This window comes from Polistes canadensis, unplaced genomic scaffold (assembly GCF_001313835.1).
Source record: "Polistes canadensis isolate GaletaPanama2010 unplaced genomic scaffold, ASM131383v1 scaffold_140, whole genome shotgun sequence".
NCBI lineage: Eukaryota > Metazoa > Arthropoda > Insecta > Hymenoptera > Vespidae > Polistes > Polistes canadensis.
This window is the reverse complement of record NW_014569687.1, coordinates 272,027-286,785: the sequence shown is the minus strand read 5'-3', so window position 1 is coordinate 286,785 and position 14,759 is coordinate 272,027. Positions and strand designations below refer to the sequence as shown.

General features: G+C 37.6%; 1 protein-coding gene across 6 annotated transcripts in view; it reads right to left on the bottom strand.

Moving 5' to 3' along the window:
- LOC106788471 (C-terminal-binding protein) overlaps positions 1 to 14,759 on the bottom strand; it is a 31,672-nt gene that overhangs the window by 12,653 nt on the left and 4,260 nt on the right. For 2 of the 6 annotated variants that reach the window (XM_014751743.1, XM_014751745.1), the window contains exons 2-8: positions 2,844 to 3,288; positions 2,463 to 2,750; positions 2,181 to 2,369; positions 1,984 to 2,073; positions 1,752 to 1,908; positions 1,203 to 1,380; positions 346 to 906 (exon numbers count right to left, since the gene is read on the bottom strand). In XM_014751743.1, coding sequence (XP_014607229.1) covers positions 573 to 906; positions 1,203 to 1,380; positions 1,752 to 1,908; positions 1,984 to 2,073; positions 2,181 to 2,369; positions 2,463 to 2,750; positions 2,844 to 3,041 — 1,434 coding nt within the window. In that variant the 5' untranslated portion in view covers positions 3,042 to 3,288 and the 3' untranslated portion in view covers positions 346 to 572. Of the gene's footprint in view, positions 1 to 345; positions 1,073 to 1,202; positions 1,381 to 1,751; positions 1,909 to 1,983; positions 2,074 to 2,180; positions 2,370 to 2,462; positions 2,751 to 2,843; positions 3,289 to 3,919; positions 3,982 to 4,080; positions 4,240 to 14,759 lie in introns of those variants that run through there. The other 4 variants (XM_014751744.1, XM_014751746.1, XM_014751748.1 and 1 more) reach the window with 4 other exon arrangements.

Here is a 14,759-nt window from a genome sequence, read left to right as displayed (position 1 = left end):
TATCTCTCTGTTACTTTTTTTACTTACTTCTTTATAATACGTGTCTCTCTTTCCTCTCCTCTCCTCTCCTCTCCTCTTCTCGTCTCTTTTCTTCTCTCTTCTCTTCTCTTCTTTTCTCTTCTCTGCTCTCTCTCTTTCCCTCTCCATCACCTTATCCCTGGCCCTGCCCCTGCCTCTGCCCCTGCCCCTGCCTCTACCCCTATCCCTATTCTTATCTTTATCCTTATCCTTATCCTTATTCCTATCCCCTATTACTATCCTTACCCCTATCCCTATTCCTATCCCTATCCCTCCCTATTTCTCTCTCTCTTACTCTCTCACCCTTTCACTCTCTCACTCTCTCACTCTCTCTTACTCTTTCTTTCTCTTTCTTTCTCTCTCTCTCTCTCTCTCTCTCTCTCTCTCTTTTTCTTTCTTGCTCTATGTACGTATTTCTTTGATGTATTTGTTAGTAGAGTGCAGTGTATGCATGTAAGTGTATTTGTATGTTAAAGTATATGTAGCATGTCCGTGAATGGCTAAAGGAAATTAGATCGGAGGGTGGTGCAGGAGTGTACGTCTGAAGTTCAAGGTCAACGGGGACTCGGAGCAGGTGGGCTTGGCCGGGGGTCAGGCTCGCTCACTATGCTGTGTGGTAGACCGGGTAATCCAGCAGTAGGGGGAGCTGAAGCAGGGCCTCCAGCCCCGCCGCCGCCTACCGTTGGACCCGCGGGGCCTGTCGGACCCCCGGCGCCTGCACCGCCTGCCGAGGAGTTTGGTCCGCCACCACCCCCACCACCACCGCCGCCGACGACGGAATGCCCACCGGGAGGTGGGGGTGCAGAATCGTGAGGAGTCGTTGAATGCGCCTGTTGAACGGGCAGCGCCCCAGCGTAGTATCCGCCGTTGATCCCCTCGGGGTAGCTGCTGGAGAAAGCGAAAAGAAATTGGCCACTTCGATAAATGCCTTTTACAAAGTGCCCAATCGATCTTAGGAAATCCAAAGGTTCGAGAACGCTTCTATAACCACGTTACTTTACACTTGATTCTCTTTCCATGTAATACGAGTTAACATCTGCTTGAAAATCTGTTTCTGTAAAAATTACGATATCTTTTTCCCGGGTGCAAGAAAAAGAAATAGCGTCGATACTCCAAGTATATAAAATATACCCTACGATTTTTAAGCCTTAGTTGAATTTTATTGGCATTTTAAGGACGCTTACCCGGTCGAGGAAAGGAAATACTCCTTGTTTACACAGTTTCGTAAGCAGTCTGGTATGCGACCGACGATAGCTCTTCGTATTTCGCTGGCCGCCATCTCGCGAAGTTCGGTGCAGCTCGCGTCGCTGTAGAATGCGGCGTGTGGTGTGCACAACAGATTCGGCGCATCTTTCAACGGACCTAGGGCATACACGGAAAGAAAATACATTATTCTCTTGCGATCTATCTTTGCGCCCCACAATCTTTTTTTCTTTTTTCTTTTTCCTTCCCATCCTCTTTTTAAAATTTCAACGTGCATCGTCAACGAACGTATCTGCTTGTTTATTTCTTACATTTATCAATTTATCAATGATAAAAAAATTATCGATTCGTAAGCTACGTGGTAACGATAAACGTTGTCTCCTAAATATGTTCACCTTTAATTGATTCCTTTATAAATAATATGCCACTGGTGTATAATATATACCAGATAGTCAAGAAGAGGACTAGGATGACTAAAGGAAATATTAGTCAGAGAGGGAGGGGGTTAGGTATGGTCAGACAAAACTCACATTGTGTAGACTGACCCTGAAAGACATTGTATGGTTCATTTTCATGAACATCCAATGCCGCTGCACGAATTCTACCCTGTTTAAGTGCGGCAGCTAATGCATCATCGTCTACCAGTCCACCTCGTGCTGTGTTTACTAAAAATGCTCCTGGTCTCATCTGCAATAACATCGTAGTCTCATTAAAATATCAATAAAGAAACTTGTTTAATTAATTATAAGAATATATTAATACCTGCTTGATAGTGAATTCATTTATTAGGTGATGATTGTGCTCATTCAAGGTACAGTGTAGAGACACACAGTCGGATTGAAACAGTAAATCCTGAAACGTACAATGAAACATAAGTTTGATTAAATTGATGGACATTTGATTACAAAAAAGTAAAAAAAAAAAGAATACTATTAGGAATAATAGAAAGGATTCTTCACCTGCAATGTATAAACCCTGGTGAGTCCAAGAGATTTCTCGATTCCATCAGGTAGGTAAGGGTCATAAAAGATGACAGTGAAACCAAAAGCTTTAGCACGTAATGCAACTGCAGAACCGATCCTGCCTAAGCCGACTATGCCAAGCGTGTCGCCTCGTATCCTTGCACATCCTGTTGCTGCTTCCCTAACCTAAAATATGTTACATATTAAAATAATTATATCTTATGTCCTTTATAAATAAAAAATTACTAAAAAAATACATATCTTTCTTTTTTTTCTTACCTGTTCAGGTCCAGTGAATTTTTTTCCTTCGCGTACCATATTTGCTAACCAATATGTGCGTCGATAAAGATTTAAAATCAGACAAAGAGTGGTGTCTGCTACTTCTTCGACTCCATAGCCAGGCACATTGCACACTGCGATGCCAAGTTCACCAGCTGCTTTGACATCGATATTATCTACTCCGGATCCAATTCTAACAATAATCCGTAGCGTTTTGAACTTTTCAAGGTCTTCTTTTGTCAAAATTATAGTATGCCACATAAGTGCACCTACAGCTTCATTTAATACCTATGATATATGAAATATAAATAAATATCTCATTTAAATCTCAATTAAATTAAGATACGATGGATCTCCTTTTACAATGCAAAGATATCTTACCTTTTCATGAATTTCTGACGTGGACTGTGCATCGCAAAAGGCCACAGTCGCAACATCTTTAAGAATGGGCATTTCAATAGAACAATCTCGTCCATCAAGTAAAGCCACTAGTGGTCGTGATTGGATGGGCCCATTTGCAATAGGGCCCCTTAGATTCTCCATTCGAGGGCGTTTGGGCATCATCTTCCGTTTGTCCATCGGTCAGACAGCCCCCCCTATGTTTATGTTTTTCACCCTTACTCTCAGTTTCACTAAAAATGTCCACTATTTCGCAAAAAAAGTTTTATAAACCGCACGCAAGGAAGCCTCTTCGAATATCTGATTATATGATTTTGCACTTTGATGCTTTGTCACACAAATTGCTTTTGCAACACCGACTTCTGGTTGGTTTTTGTACAAGGACCACAGAACCTCCAACGCATCACGAATCGCTGAATACCGTCTCCTGTAAATAAGGAAACACAAGTTTTATTTTAATGTGCAATATATTTGTAAACTTACATACATCAAAAGCTTATATTATAATAAATATTCCAGGTATTAACATACATATCTTAAGTAAGCAACTCTTTATTTCTTATTTGTAATTTAAAAATTAATTCTAATAAAGCACGTGGGCAATAATACAACGCATTATTAATTGCAAAGTAACGCTTAATCATTTGTATAAAATCATAGAATAAGAAATATTAGTATAGTATATTACAACAATAATGGATGCATAGAAATGAAATAAAATAAGCAATCAAATGGTCAGACAAATAAGCTTGAAAAAATGTACGTTGCACAAAAATTACGTGAACGAGGATGATAGCATACATACATACATCTTTGTTATGGAAACGGATGAAAATGTGAAATATGTAATAATGAAATCTACATCAAAGGATAGATTTGTAATTCGGCATACTAAATGAATGCCACCTTTGGAAGCAAATGGCATAAAAAAAAAGAATAAACGATAGTCTGACAATCGAGTAATTAACCCTGGCAAAACTTATGAAGAAATTACTGCGAAAACACGCACACACATAATATTCGTAACAGCGTGCGCGATTGAAAACTTTTTAGGTTACCTTGAAACGCGCCGGCTTAACCTGCGCACTGCGTACGTTCGAGCGAGTAAAATAATAATATCCTGTGGGTGAATTAGAAAAAAATATCACAAAATATCGTAATATCACTACAACTTTGGAATAAGAAATAAGATTACGAGAATTATTCCTGTGGTTATTACTTAAAACGTTGAGAAAAAGAAGATCGCAGAGAAGCGCAGAGGGCACCCAGAACGAAATCACTGGCGGCGGCTGGGGATAATGTTTTCGGGTGCGTTGATACAGTACACTACTCTTGGCGTTGGTAGGTAGCACGATATATATTAGCTCTGGTATTCTTTTTAAAAGCTTCAACTGATTTCTCACTTCTTAGCCAATAACGGTCAACCGAAACTTTGTCGATGACCAATAACAACACAGAGATGTATATATAAGCATACAAGAAGTACATATGTATATATGTATACGAGTAACTTCGTCGGAAAATAAGCTCGTATTCTTTATGAAAGCTTTGAATGATTTCTTACTTTTTTTTTGCCGACGACGGTCAAATAAAAACTTTATTGATAACTAATAACTAATAACAATAGAGACGATATGTATACACATATATACATATATATGTATTTGTGTGTATATATATATATATATATATTTCGAGTAATTTTGTAGAGAACAAATTTTTTTTTCCTTTTACAAATAATGCTATTACGCATTCGATCCAGTTACTACAAGAAAGTAATTAGAAAGCCAATCATAGTGCATCTACGTTTCATGTACAAGTTATACATATATTTATATATATATATATATATATATATATATGTGTGTTGTGTACCATGTATATATGTTTATGTGTATATAAATCTTACTAATACATATAATATATATAACACACGCACGATATTTCTTAAGGCAAACTACTCTACTGGTGGAAAGATGAAACTGATTTTTCTCGTTAGAGGCCTCCACTATAGAGCGTTGGTCAACGAGTCGAAAAGAATAACCCTAAAACGATACCGATTTATGATTCAGCGCTTTTATGTGGTCAAACGGAAAAGTGCTGAACTAGTAAAGTTCCATAAGAAAAGTCGGCGCGACTCTAACACGTGGCGCCCTCGCATGCGTGAACGGACGCTTTGCAATTGATGAGTATGTGATAGGCACACACATACACATACAACGCGCACGCACGTATGCATGCACACGCGCGCAAGCGTGCTTTCATCTCAAGATACTACATACTGTTCGAAGTAACCCCTTCTTATTCTTCTTCTTCTTCGTACTTTGTTAACGAACGATTCGTAACGAGATTATTACACACGTGTCTATTACTAGTTAAGAAGAAAGTTTCTACCGCGAATCTTTCTCATGAAAGAATAGAATAAAAGAAAAAAAAAAAAATAAGAAAACATTTCGAATGGTTTTTCTCAATCCTTTTTTGGAAATATATTTTGACATTGACCAATCAATTTTCAAGGATTAACGTTCTTGAATCGTGTAAACGCCGTTGCATATAAAATCCTACTTTGTTTTACTGTTTACACATTAATTGACACGAAAACAAAATTGTTGTTATTCTTACGATTAATTTACATATGAAACTATGTAAAAAAAAAAAAAAAAAAAAAAAGGAAACATTTTAATATACGTAATAAATTTTCTACATTGAATTTAAATAAATTTGAAATAGACTTTAAATAGATAATAAATGTATTTTTATATTCGTTTATCGATATTGATATTTTTCAATGTTTATCGATACTTATCTATAATTCTATTAACAAAAAAAAAAAGAAATCAGAACTAACCGATAATGAAAATAAAAGTGTATCGATGAATCGCTTCACACGTGTCCGTGTAACTTTTGAATGATAGAATGAGAGGGAGGTAAGGAAGTAGAGAGAAAAAAAGAAAGAAAGAAAGAAGGTTTGAGAGTTCGCTCGAATCCGTAGGTCAACATACGCGCGCATAATCGAAATACGTAGACATAGCTTCTTCCGCGGGGAAGGGGAAGTAAAGAAGAGATAGAGAAGGAAGGCTACACAAAATGAGATCTACTGCTGGCCTCAGCGAAAGCGAGGATGCGATACTAACGCGAAATGCAAACCCAAGCACTTTGACTTGGGCACATGTTGTGCCAACTCAGCGAAAACGCCAAGCTCATATCATCAAAAGGAGAAGAGACAGAGAGAGAGAAAGAGTTGAAACCCCAGAAAGAGAAAGAGAAGCGACAAGAGAAAGGGATAGAGGGGGGAGGAGGAGATTAAGTCCTTGTTCGACAGCTGGCAGAGCGTATATATCGTACAATGTACGCGTACGTGAAGTTTAACCCGAGGAACAAAGTCGCGGATGCATTTGAGGAAGCGCGTTAAAGAAGAGAGACGTAGACAGAGAAAGAGAAAGGGGAGAGAGGGAGAGGGAGAGAGAGAGAGAGAATCAAGCTAGCTCGTATTTACTATATATATATGCATATATTCCTACCACTACTACTACACAATGATCGTAACTAGCTATAAACGTTAACGACCACGTACTATGCTCGGAGGAGTCACTTCTTCTGCTCTCCACTCTTCCCCTGTTCCGTTCCATTCCGTACCTAACCTCATCCCTCTTTCGTCACCCCGAACTTCGTCTCGTTTATCTCGAGGACCGTGATTTCAGTACATGTGACGCGCGCGCTTTGATGATTACGCGTTAGAGTATAATTTGGGGAAAAACAAAAAAAAAAAAAAAAAAAAAGGAAAAAAAAGTTAATAATATTGGATTGATTTGTAAGAAAACATTTAAGTATTGAAGAAAGAAAATTCCGAAAGAAATGGTCAAGAAATGAAGTTGATAAAATGCTTTAATGTNGGAGTCACTTCTTCTGCTCTCCACTCTTCCCCTGTTCCGTTCCATTCCGTACCTAACCTCATCCCTCTTTCGTCACCCCGAACTTCGTCTCGTTTTATTTTTTTACCGTGATTTTTCTGTTTTTCTTTGTCGCGCTTTTTTGATTTTCTTTTTTTTTTAATTTGGGGAAAAAAAAAAAAAAAAAAAAAAAGAAAGGAAAGATAATGTATATAGTATTGGATTGATTTGTAAGAAAACATTTAAGTATTGAAGAAAGAAAATTCCGAAAGAAATGGTCAAGAAATGAAGTTGATAAAATGCTTTAATGTCTTGGCTTGCGCTATCCTTTGACCCTATTTCCTCATTTCCATGTGACACATACCGTACACATTATGCTGCGTTGCATTATGGCACACACAACGTCCACGTTTCCAGCGCTCACGTTACTACTCATCCAACGACCTAACCTAACCTAACCTAACCTAACCTAACCCAACCTAACTTAACTTAACTTAGCCTGACTTAACTACCCAACCTAAACTAAACTAAACTAAACTAAACTAAATTTATATATATCTTTTTCTCTCTTCCATCATTAATCCATCTATATAAAAGTTTTCTAAGTTAGTCAAATTTTATTCCAAAATTTCTTTCTGGGTCTACACGTCACTTGGTTTAAGTGATTAAATTCAACCCTTTTGCTTTAATCTCGGTGTGCAACAGAGTTTTACAAGTTGGACAGATGAAGAAGGATAGAGAGATAAAGAGGACGAAGGGATGAAAAAGAGGAAGAAATGAGGGAGGAAGGGAAAGAGCACGCGCGCGGGAAGGACGAGGTATATTATAGAGAGGTTGAGTAGGAATCGTAGTAAGAGGAGGAGGAGGAGGAGGATTGAAGTCGAGGAGGTGGCGGGGTGCTATGAGGGCGAAGTTATCCAATTATTGTCTAACCTGGGAGCAACTTTACTTGGCTGAGAATCGTGAGGAAGAGATAGAAGGGGGGAAGGGGGAGGGGGGGAGGCTGCTCGTCCTCCTCATGGTTCACTCACTCTCTTCCTTCCTCGGACCCCTTTTCGCTCTCCCTCCCTCCTCACTTCCTACAATCGAGCCACGATAAAGTAAAGTTTGTTTCAAAACTTACCTCAGCGAAGTGACTAGGTTTTTGTTAGTGACACGTGAAATTCAAACGACCGTGCCACCCCCAGCCCCCCTCCCCTTCTTCCTCCTCCTCCTTTTCTCTTCTAGCTTTCCCCTTTCTTTCTCTTTCCTTCCCCCTCATCCTCGGAAAATAATCGCGTAAGCTTTTTTATCCCCCGTTGCGATAACTTACAAGAGGGGTAAGGGGAGGGAGGAAAAGGGAAGGAAAAAAATGAGAAGAAAAAGAAGAAATCGTCGTCATTACGAGGATGTTATTACTCTATGCTCGGAAATTCACTCATCTCTAAATTATATCTCTCTCTCTCTCTCTTTCTCTCTCTGGTCGACACATTTTATCGGCTATTATTTCCGTGTACTAAAGAAAGAGAGAGAGAGAGAGAGACTCGCGAGTTTCGATCGATATTAGTGTCCAAGATTAGGGTAACTTCGAAAAGCTTGTGCATGAAAATGTTATCGCGTTATATAGGATGACACCGTTATGCGATAGATACACACACGTTTGAAGAAATATATTATTATTGATTTTAATTATGTATATATTCACCTATAATTTTTCTTAATTACAATAACATACTTTTTGTTTTCTCTCTTTTTTTTTTTTTATTACCAATATAAATAAATTAATAATAATAACGAAATAAAAATGAAATGAAAAGAATAATATGATAAATCGAAATAATGTGAAAAAAGAAATAAAAAGAAAATGATATTTTCTGCTAACAAGTATCGCGCGGCACGTGTTAGAACGTTAAGAACCAAAGTTCAAGGTAAAACTACTATTTTAACGTCAGATAAATGATACAATTATTCTTCCTCAAAGAAACGGGAAGTCAAAAGGAGAAGAATAAGAAGAATAAGAAGAAGAAGAAGAAGAAAAAGAAACTTGGAATGATCTATAGATCTCTCTTTCTTACTATTCTCCTACGCGACAAAGTAGGAAAAAAAAGTTCAAAAGAAAAACAAATCAAAACCTTAAAAAAACCATAAAAACATGACACGCAGATACACGACATACCTGCACGCATAGATATATTCGTATATACACATATATACATATATAACACATACGAGAGAGACACTCGTGCATAAGAGGATTTGTTTCATAAAACTTTTCACGGAGTATGGCCTACCTATACATATATATATACACACACACACATACTATCGTAACCCTTCCTCTTTCTTCCTTCCTTCCGGAAGTTTTCTTCGCTTTCTTCTTGCGAAATAAAGTTTACTTCTTGGTAGGAGATCTTGGTTGGTTTTGCGCTTGCCAATGGCGGGAGCGTATGTTGAAATTCGAAATGTATCGCACGATTACGCGACAATCAGAACTATTTCGAAACGACTACAATCTTTTGTAGCGGAACATAAAAGTAGGCGCTGCTAGCTAGGTGATTTCAGGGGGTTTTTAGAAGGGAGATGAAAAAGGGTGGAAAAGCATTTTGTACCTTCTGCATTCATTACTACTACTACTACTATTACTCCCTACCATCAGCACTACTACTAGTAGTAGTAGTAGTACTACTACTATCAACCCCCCCTCCTTACTGATTTCTCCTGCACCTTTTGCAGAGAAACGAGCGAACGGCCATGAAGGTGGAAAGGGAGGAGAAGAAAGAGGGGGCTGGAGAACGGCAACTACTTAAAGTTGGCGGAAAGTTTGGCTCGGCAGCAAAGTTAACTCAGTTAAGTTCTCTACTCCTAAAGCGAAACTTCGCTTCTCCAACGCCTGCCCTTCCTTCTCTTCCTTCTCTACCTCCACCTTCTTCTTCTTCTTCTTCTTCTTCTTTGCCCTTTCTCTTTCTTTCTCTCTCTCTCTCTCTCTCTCTCTTGTTTTATCCATCCATCCATTTCTCTTTCTCTATCGCACACATAACACACCTGTGCGTTCATTCCTTCACCATATACTCTCTCTCTCTTCTCTCTCTTTCTTTATTTCTCCTTCTTTCGTTTCACGGTCTTCGCCATCATCTTCCCGCCATTCTTGAACCGAAAGAGTAACTACTGTGTTTTACGAGTAATTTTCTTCTTCCCTTTCTTTCTTTCTTTCTTTTTTAGAAACACTTATTAGAAATTATCGACGCGATGAGAAAGATAACAAAAAAAGAAAAAAAAATCTCTTAATCAATATTATTACTGTTGTTATTATATTTAATCTCAAGTATTTTTGAATATAATCGGATCGAAGAATATGAATAAGCTTTTGTATACACATAATAAGGAAGTAAGACCGATAAAAAAAAAAAAGCTTTAATGTAACGTCGGCATCTATGAGAAACAGATCTTATCTTCGCTTGTAAGAAAAAACGATCCACAGAAATCCTGATGCAGAAAGAAAAAGAGAGAGAGAGAGGTACGCAAGTGAAAGCGATAACGTTAACCGACTTTAATGTCGTTTCGTTACTCACACGCACCGCGTACCTCCTCGCACGAGTATCAGAAGCATAATTCACCACAGCAAACAGCAACGTGGCAAAGCTTTTCTCAGTAAGTTGCATACGAACGATATATACTTGGACCGTTTGTTATTAAAATTGTTTAAGAGTTTCATTTTAGAGAAAAAAATTATATAATTTGGATGTTTTATTTATAATTCACGAAAATGATGTATTTGCTTAATTTTGCTCAACAATTAACTTACACCAATTTTATAATAAACGGCCAATATACGTAATATATGTTGATACATTTTATTCGTTTATATTTATTTCTATTTTGATAATGGAATTTTCATATAGTAGAGTAGTAATTTTTATCACAATTGTAAGCTTCTAAATTAAAAAAAAAAAAGATACTAGAATAATAAGCAAATAATAAGATATGTTTGTGTAACATAAATAGTAATAAATATAATATAAATAAATAAAAAATACACATAATATTGTACAAAGGATGTACGAGGGTGGATTGAAAAGTTTTGACTCCACGTGGAAAAATAAAAAAAATTGTTTTTACGTTAGACCTCTCAATCTGTTCAACTCATCCACGTGGTAATTTAAAAAATTACCAAATAACTTTTGAATCAACTTTATACCCGTGTATAGAAACGTATACGAATGTATTCCTAGTAAGAATGAAAAGGCAAATATTTCTTAATAGACCGATTAAATGGAGAACACGGAAAATACATTTGGTTGTTCCCTTCGGTATAGAAAAGTCGACCAATCTAAAAGCAAGTAACGTTTGCCTGCCGATCTAAGAAGAAACATTGGCGGAGATCGTAAAAAAGACGACGACCTTCTTCCTTCCCCTGACGACGGTCATAACTGCTCGTCAAGGATCAGGAGCTAGAAGAGAGTAATCCAATGCTCGGTGCTCGTTTTCGTATTGGTCGACGCCCCTTAGTCCCGCGATCGTTTTATTCAAGGACGAAGCGCGATCCATCTTCGTAGGAGATGAAGTCTGCCAACGGTAGTGAAAACGTTCTTCTTGAAGGTGAGAGACGAGAAGGAGAAGAATTTGATTTTATAATCGAAAGAAGGAGATACAACGATGGGAATAAGAATGTCCTTTTCCTTTAATAAAAGAAGAAGAAGAAAAAAAAACAAAAGAAATTGCATCAAACTTATCTTTTCAATACGTCGTTTATTCTCATGTTCAATCGTGTAATGGTACCTCTTATGTAGAATAAGAAATTTCTATTGTATTGTAAAAGAGGAAATGATATATCTCTATTTCTGTTTATACACCGAAGTAATCCTTACATTGATTTTAGAAAGGGGAACGAATGAATGAATGAATGAATGAACGAACGATAAAGACGGATAATAACTTTGTTCTTATCTCATAAGCAAGAGAGAAGAGAGAGGGATCGATATTATCGATAGAACATTTTCTTCCTAAACAATTTCGAAATCCGATAAAAGTAACATTACAAGAGTATTATTATTTGCCTTTTGACCTGTTACGTCTGAAAAGTGTCTCTTGATAAAAGAAGCATCAAAGAAGAAGAAGAAGAAGAAGAAAGAGACAAACCAACAACAACAACAACAACAAAAATAACAACATCAACATCAACATCAACAAAACAAAAACAAAAACAACAACAACAACTACAACAACAAGAAAAAGAAAAAGAAAGAAGAAATAGAATAAGAAAAAACGCAGTAAGCGTTTATATGCGACACCCTCACAGAACTACCACCAGGTGTAATACACAAAACGATTTCCTCTTGTTCGAGGTGCGACGCACTCGGCAACCGCGAGCAACGAGAGAACGATTCGTTCCTTCTTCACCATTCCTTCCTTTCGTACATTCGTACGTTTCTTTGGTAACTATGTATTGGTACATAACTGTATTTGCTTCAAGAGTAGAGTATAAAACGAGAAAGGAAGAGAATAAGAAGGAAAGAGTAGAGATAAAAGAAGGGTGGGGGAAGTAAAACACGAGAGTCCATTCTACGCGCAAACCCCCGATGATACCCCACCCCTCTCGCCATATAAACCATTACCCCTCTTTCCCTGTCAACCCCCCCCAACCCACCCCCTTCACGCGCAACGTTGTGAACAGCGCGAACTGCTGCTCTCCATCGCATCACGCTTAACGTGTGCGCGCGTGAGAGCGTGTGCTGCTGCTGCTGGTGGTGCTGTTGGCTGCACGTTTAAGATGTTATTTTGCTGGTGGCACAGCAGTGCCGTCGCCGACTAGCCAGCCAGCCAGCCAGCCAACCATCCAACCAACCAGCCAGCCATCCAACCAGCCAGCCAACAGCACATCCAACGACGAACCGCACGCCGGGTTAGGACAAATGCGTAGAGACCGCTGGGAGGGAAGAGGAAGAGGAGAAAGAGAGGGGGGTGGTGGTAGAGTTGCATGGGAGTTTAGTTCCTCCTAGTGAATATGGCATCTTGACTCCTAGTAGTGGAGCGTGGCAAGCAATGGCCGGCCCCGATCGATGTCTCGGCTTCTCCCTCTCCACCCCTCTTCATCCTCTTCCCACCATTCCTCCTCCTCTCTCTCTCTCTCTCTCTCTCTCTCTCTCTGACAACACCATCCTCCTCAACCAACCCCCCTCTCTTTTCCCCAATAGCTGTCGCAACCTGCACCATCGCCGTGTCCCATCCTTCGTCTCGTCGTCTCTCGCGCTTCTCGACAAACCAAATCCCGAAGCTGCTTACCGTTCAACTCTCTCTTTCTCTTTCTATATCTTCCTATCTTTCTCTCTGTTTACAATGAATTGATATATGCTATCCACTTTACTCTCTTCCACACTCGACAACTTCTCTTCTCTTCTCTTCTCTTCTTTTCCTTTCCTTTCTTTTCACTCCTACCACCTTTTTGCATTATCCCTCTACCCTCTACTATAATTAACCTTCCTACACAACAGTATCCTGATATTTCCACGCGAAATAAACACCCGAGAACTTTCTTCTTTCTCCGCATTCGGAAAAGTCTCGGTGTACTTTATATATATATGTATATGTATGTGTATCTTAAGTATGTATCTGTGTTTGCAGGAATCGTCAAACATTCGATCGGATATAAAGTTGTACTACTGACAGCGACAATTCATGTAAAAACAATTAATTTGTATTTGTTTTATACACAAGAAATGATTAAAAAGTAATAAAAATGATTTTAGTTTCCGTATCAAGTTTTTGGATCACGTATCACGCTATGGGAATCTTCTTTGTTGTTTCATGGAAAATATTGTACTTAGGTATATGTGCAGATTGGGGACGGTTTATGTAGAATTTTTATAGCGTGTTGTATTACAACCTTACACTCAGGGAATACCCTAGCTAGCTAGCTAGCTGCTACTACTGCTGTTGCTGCTGCTGTTACTGCTACTATAGAACGGTATTACGCAATTTTTTTTTACCGTGTTACATTACAAACTGTGCTCTCAAAGTACCGTATTATAAAAGAGATATTATTATCAGTATTATTAGTATCGCTATTTGGTATTTTGGTATGCACCGTTTATCTATGAATGGAATCAATTTAATCAATTATTTTCATTTATTCCCTATATATATATATATATTTCAATTATTATTATTATTATATTTGTATATTTATCAAGTTCAAGTTTGTAAATAGAAATGAATTGGAGAAAAAAAATGTTAAAAATGGTAATTTTAAATAAGACGAATCAAAAATCGTTTCTACTCTGTAGCAAAGAAAGAGAATAAAACAATGTACGGTGTATAAAGACAAGTTTGCCATTTTAACTTTCATCAGAGAAGTTTGATTTCTTTCTCGGGGCAAAGTTTTTTATTAAAGAAAAGTACGAAGAGAAATGACTCTCTCTTTTCCTCGAAAATTAGCATCGACAGAAATTCTTTCGTTCCCATGCATATACAATATATACGTATGTATATATGTATGTATGCATGTACATATATATATGTATATATATATAAAAAGTTAGAAAGATACGTAACACGATCGGAACGAGTCTACAAATGGGATTAAAGTGGTACTTGTAACCATTGAAAATATTCAACCCCTCCTATACACAAGAAGATATTCGTACGATAAGTGGTCGAGAACAACTCTATCTTTAACTTTATCTCTATCTTTCTTTTTCTGTGCGTATAAGAAAGGATAAGTATTAGATTGTTCGGAAAATAATTTCAGTTTTTGCACAGAGATAGTCACGGTTAGTGATATCTAATCTTACTCTAATGTAAACTTCAAAATCATTTTACATTCTAGCAACAGATATTTCAGACGCGTGATTTAGAAAAAAATAGATTTTTTTTACCATCACATCAGAAATAGAAAATTAAAGTGTATATTAATAAAATGAATGTTAAAATTAAAATGACTTTTCTAAATTTCGCCTTAAAAGATGAATCACGCTTAAGTTGTCCAGTTTAAGGAAATAAGAACAAAATAATGGCACCGATGGAAGCTAATTGT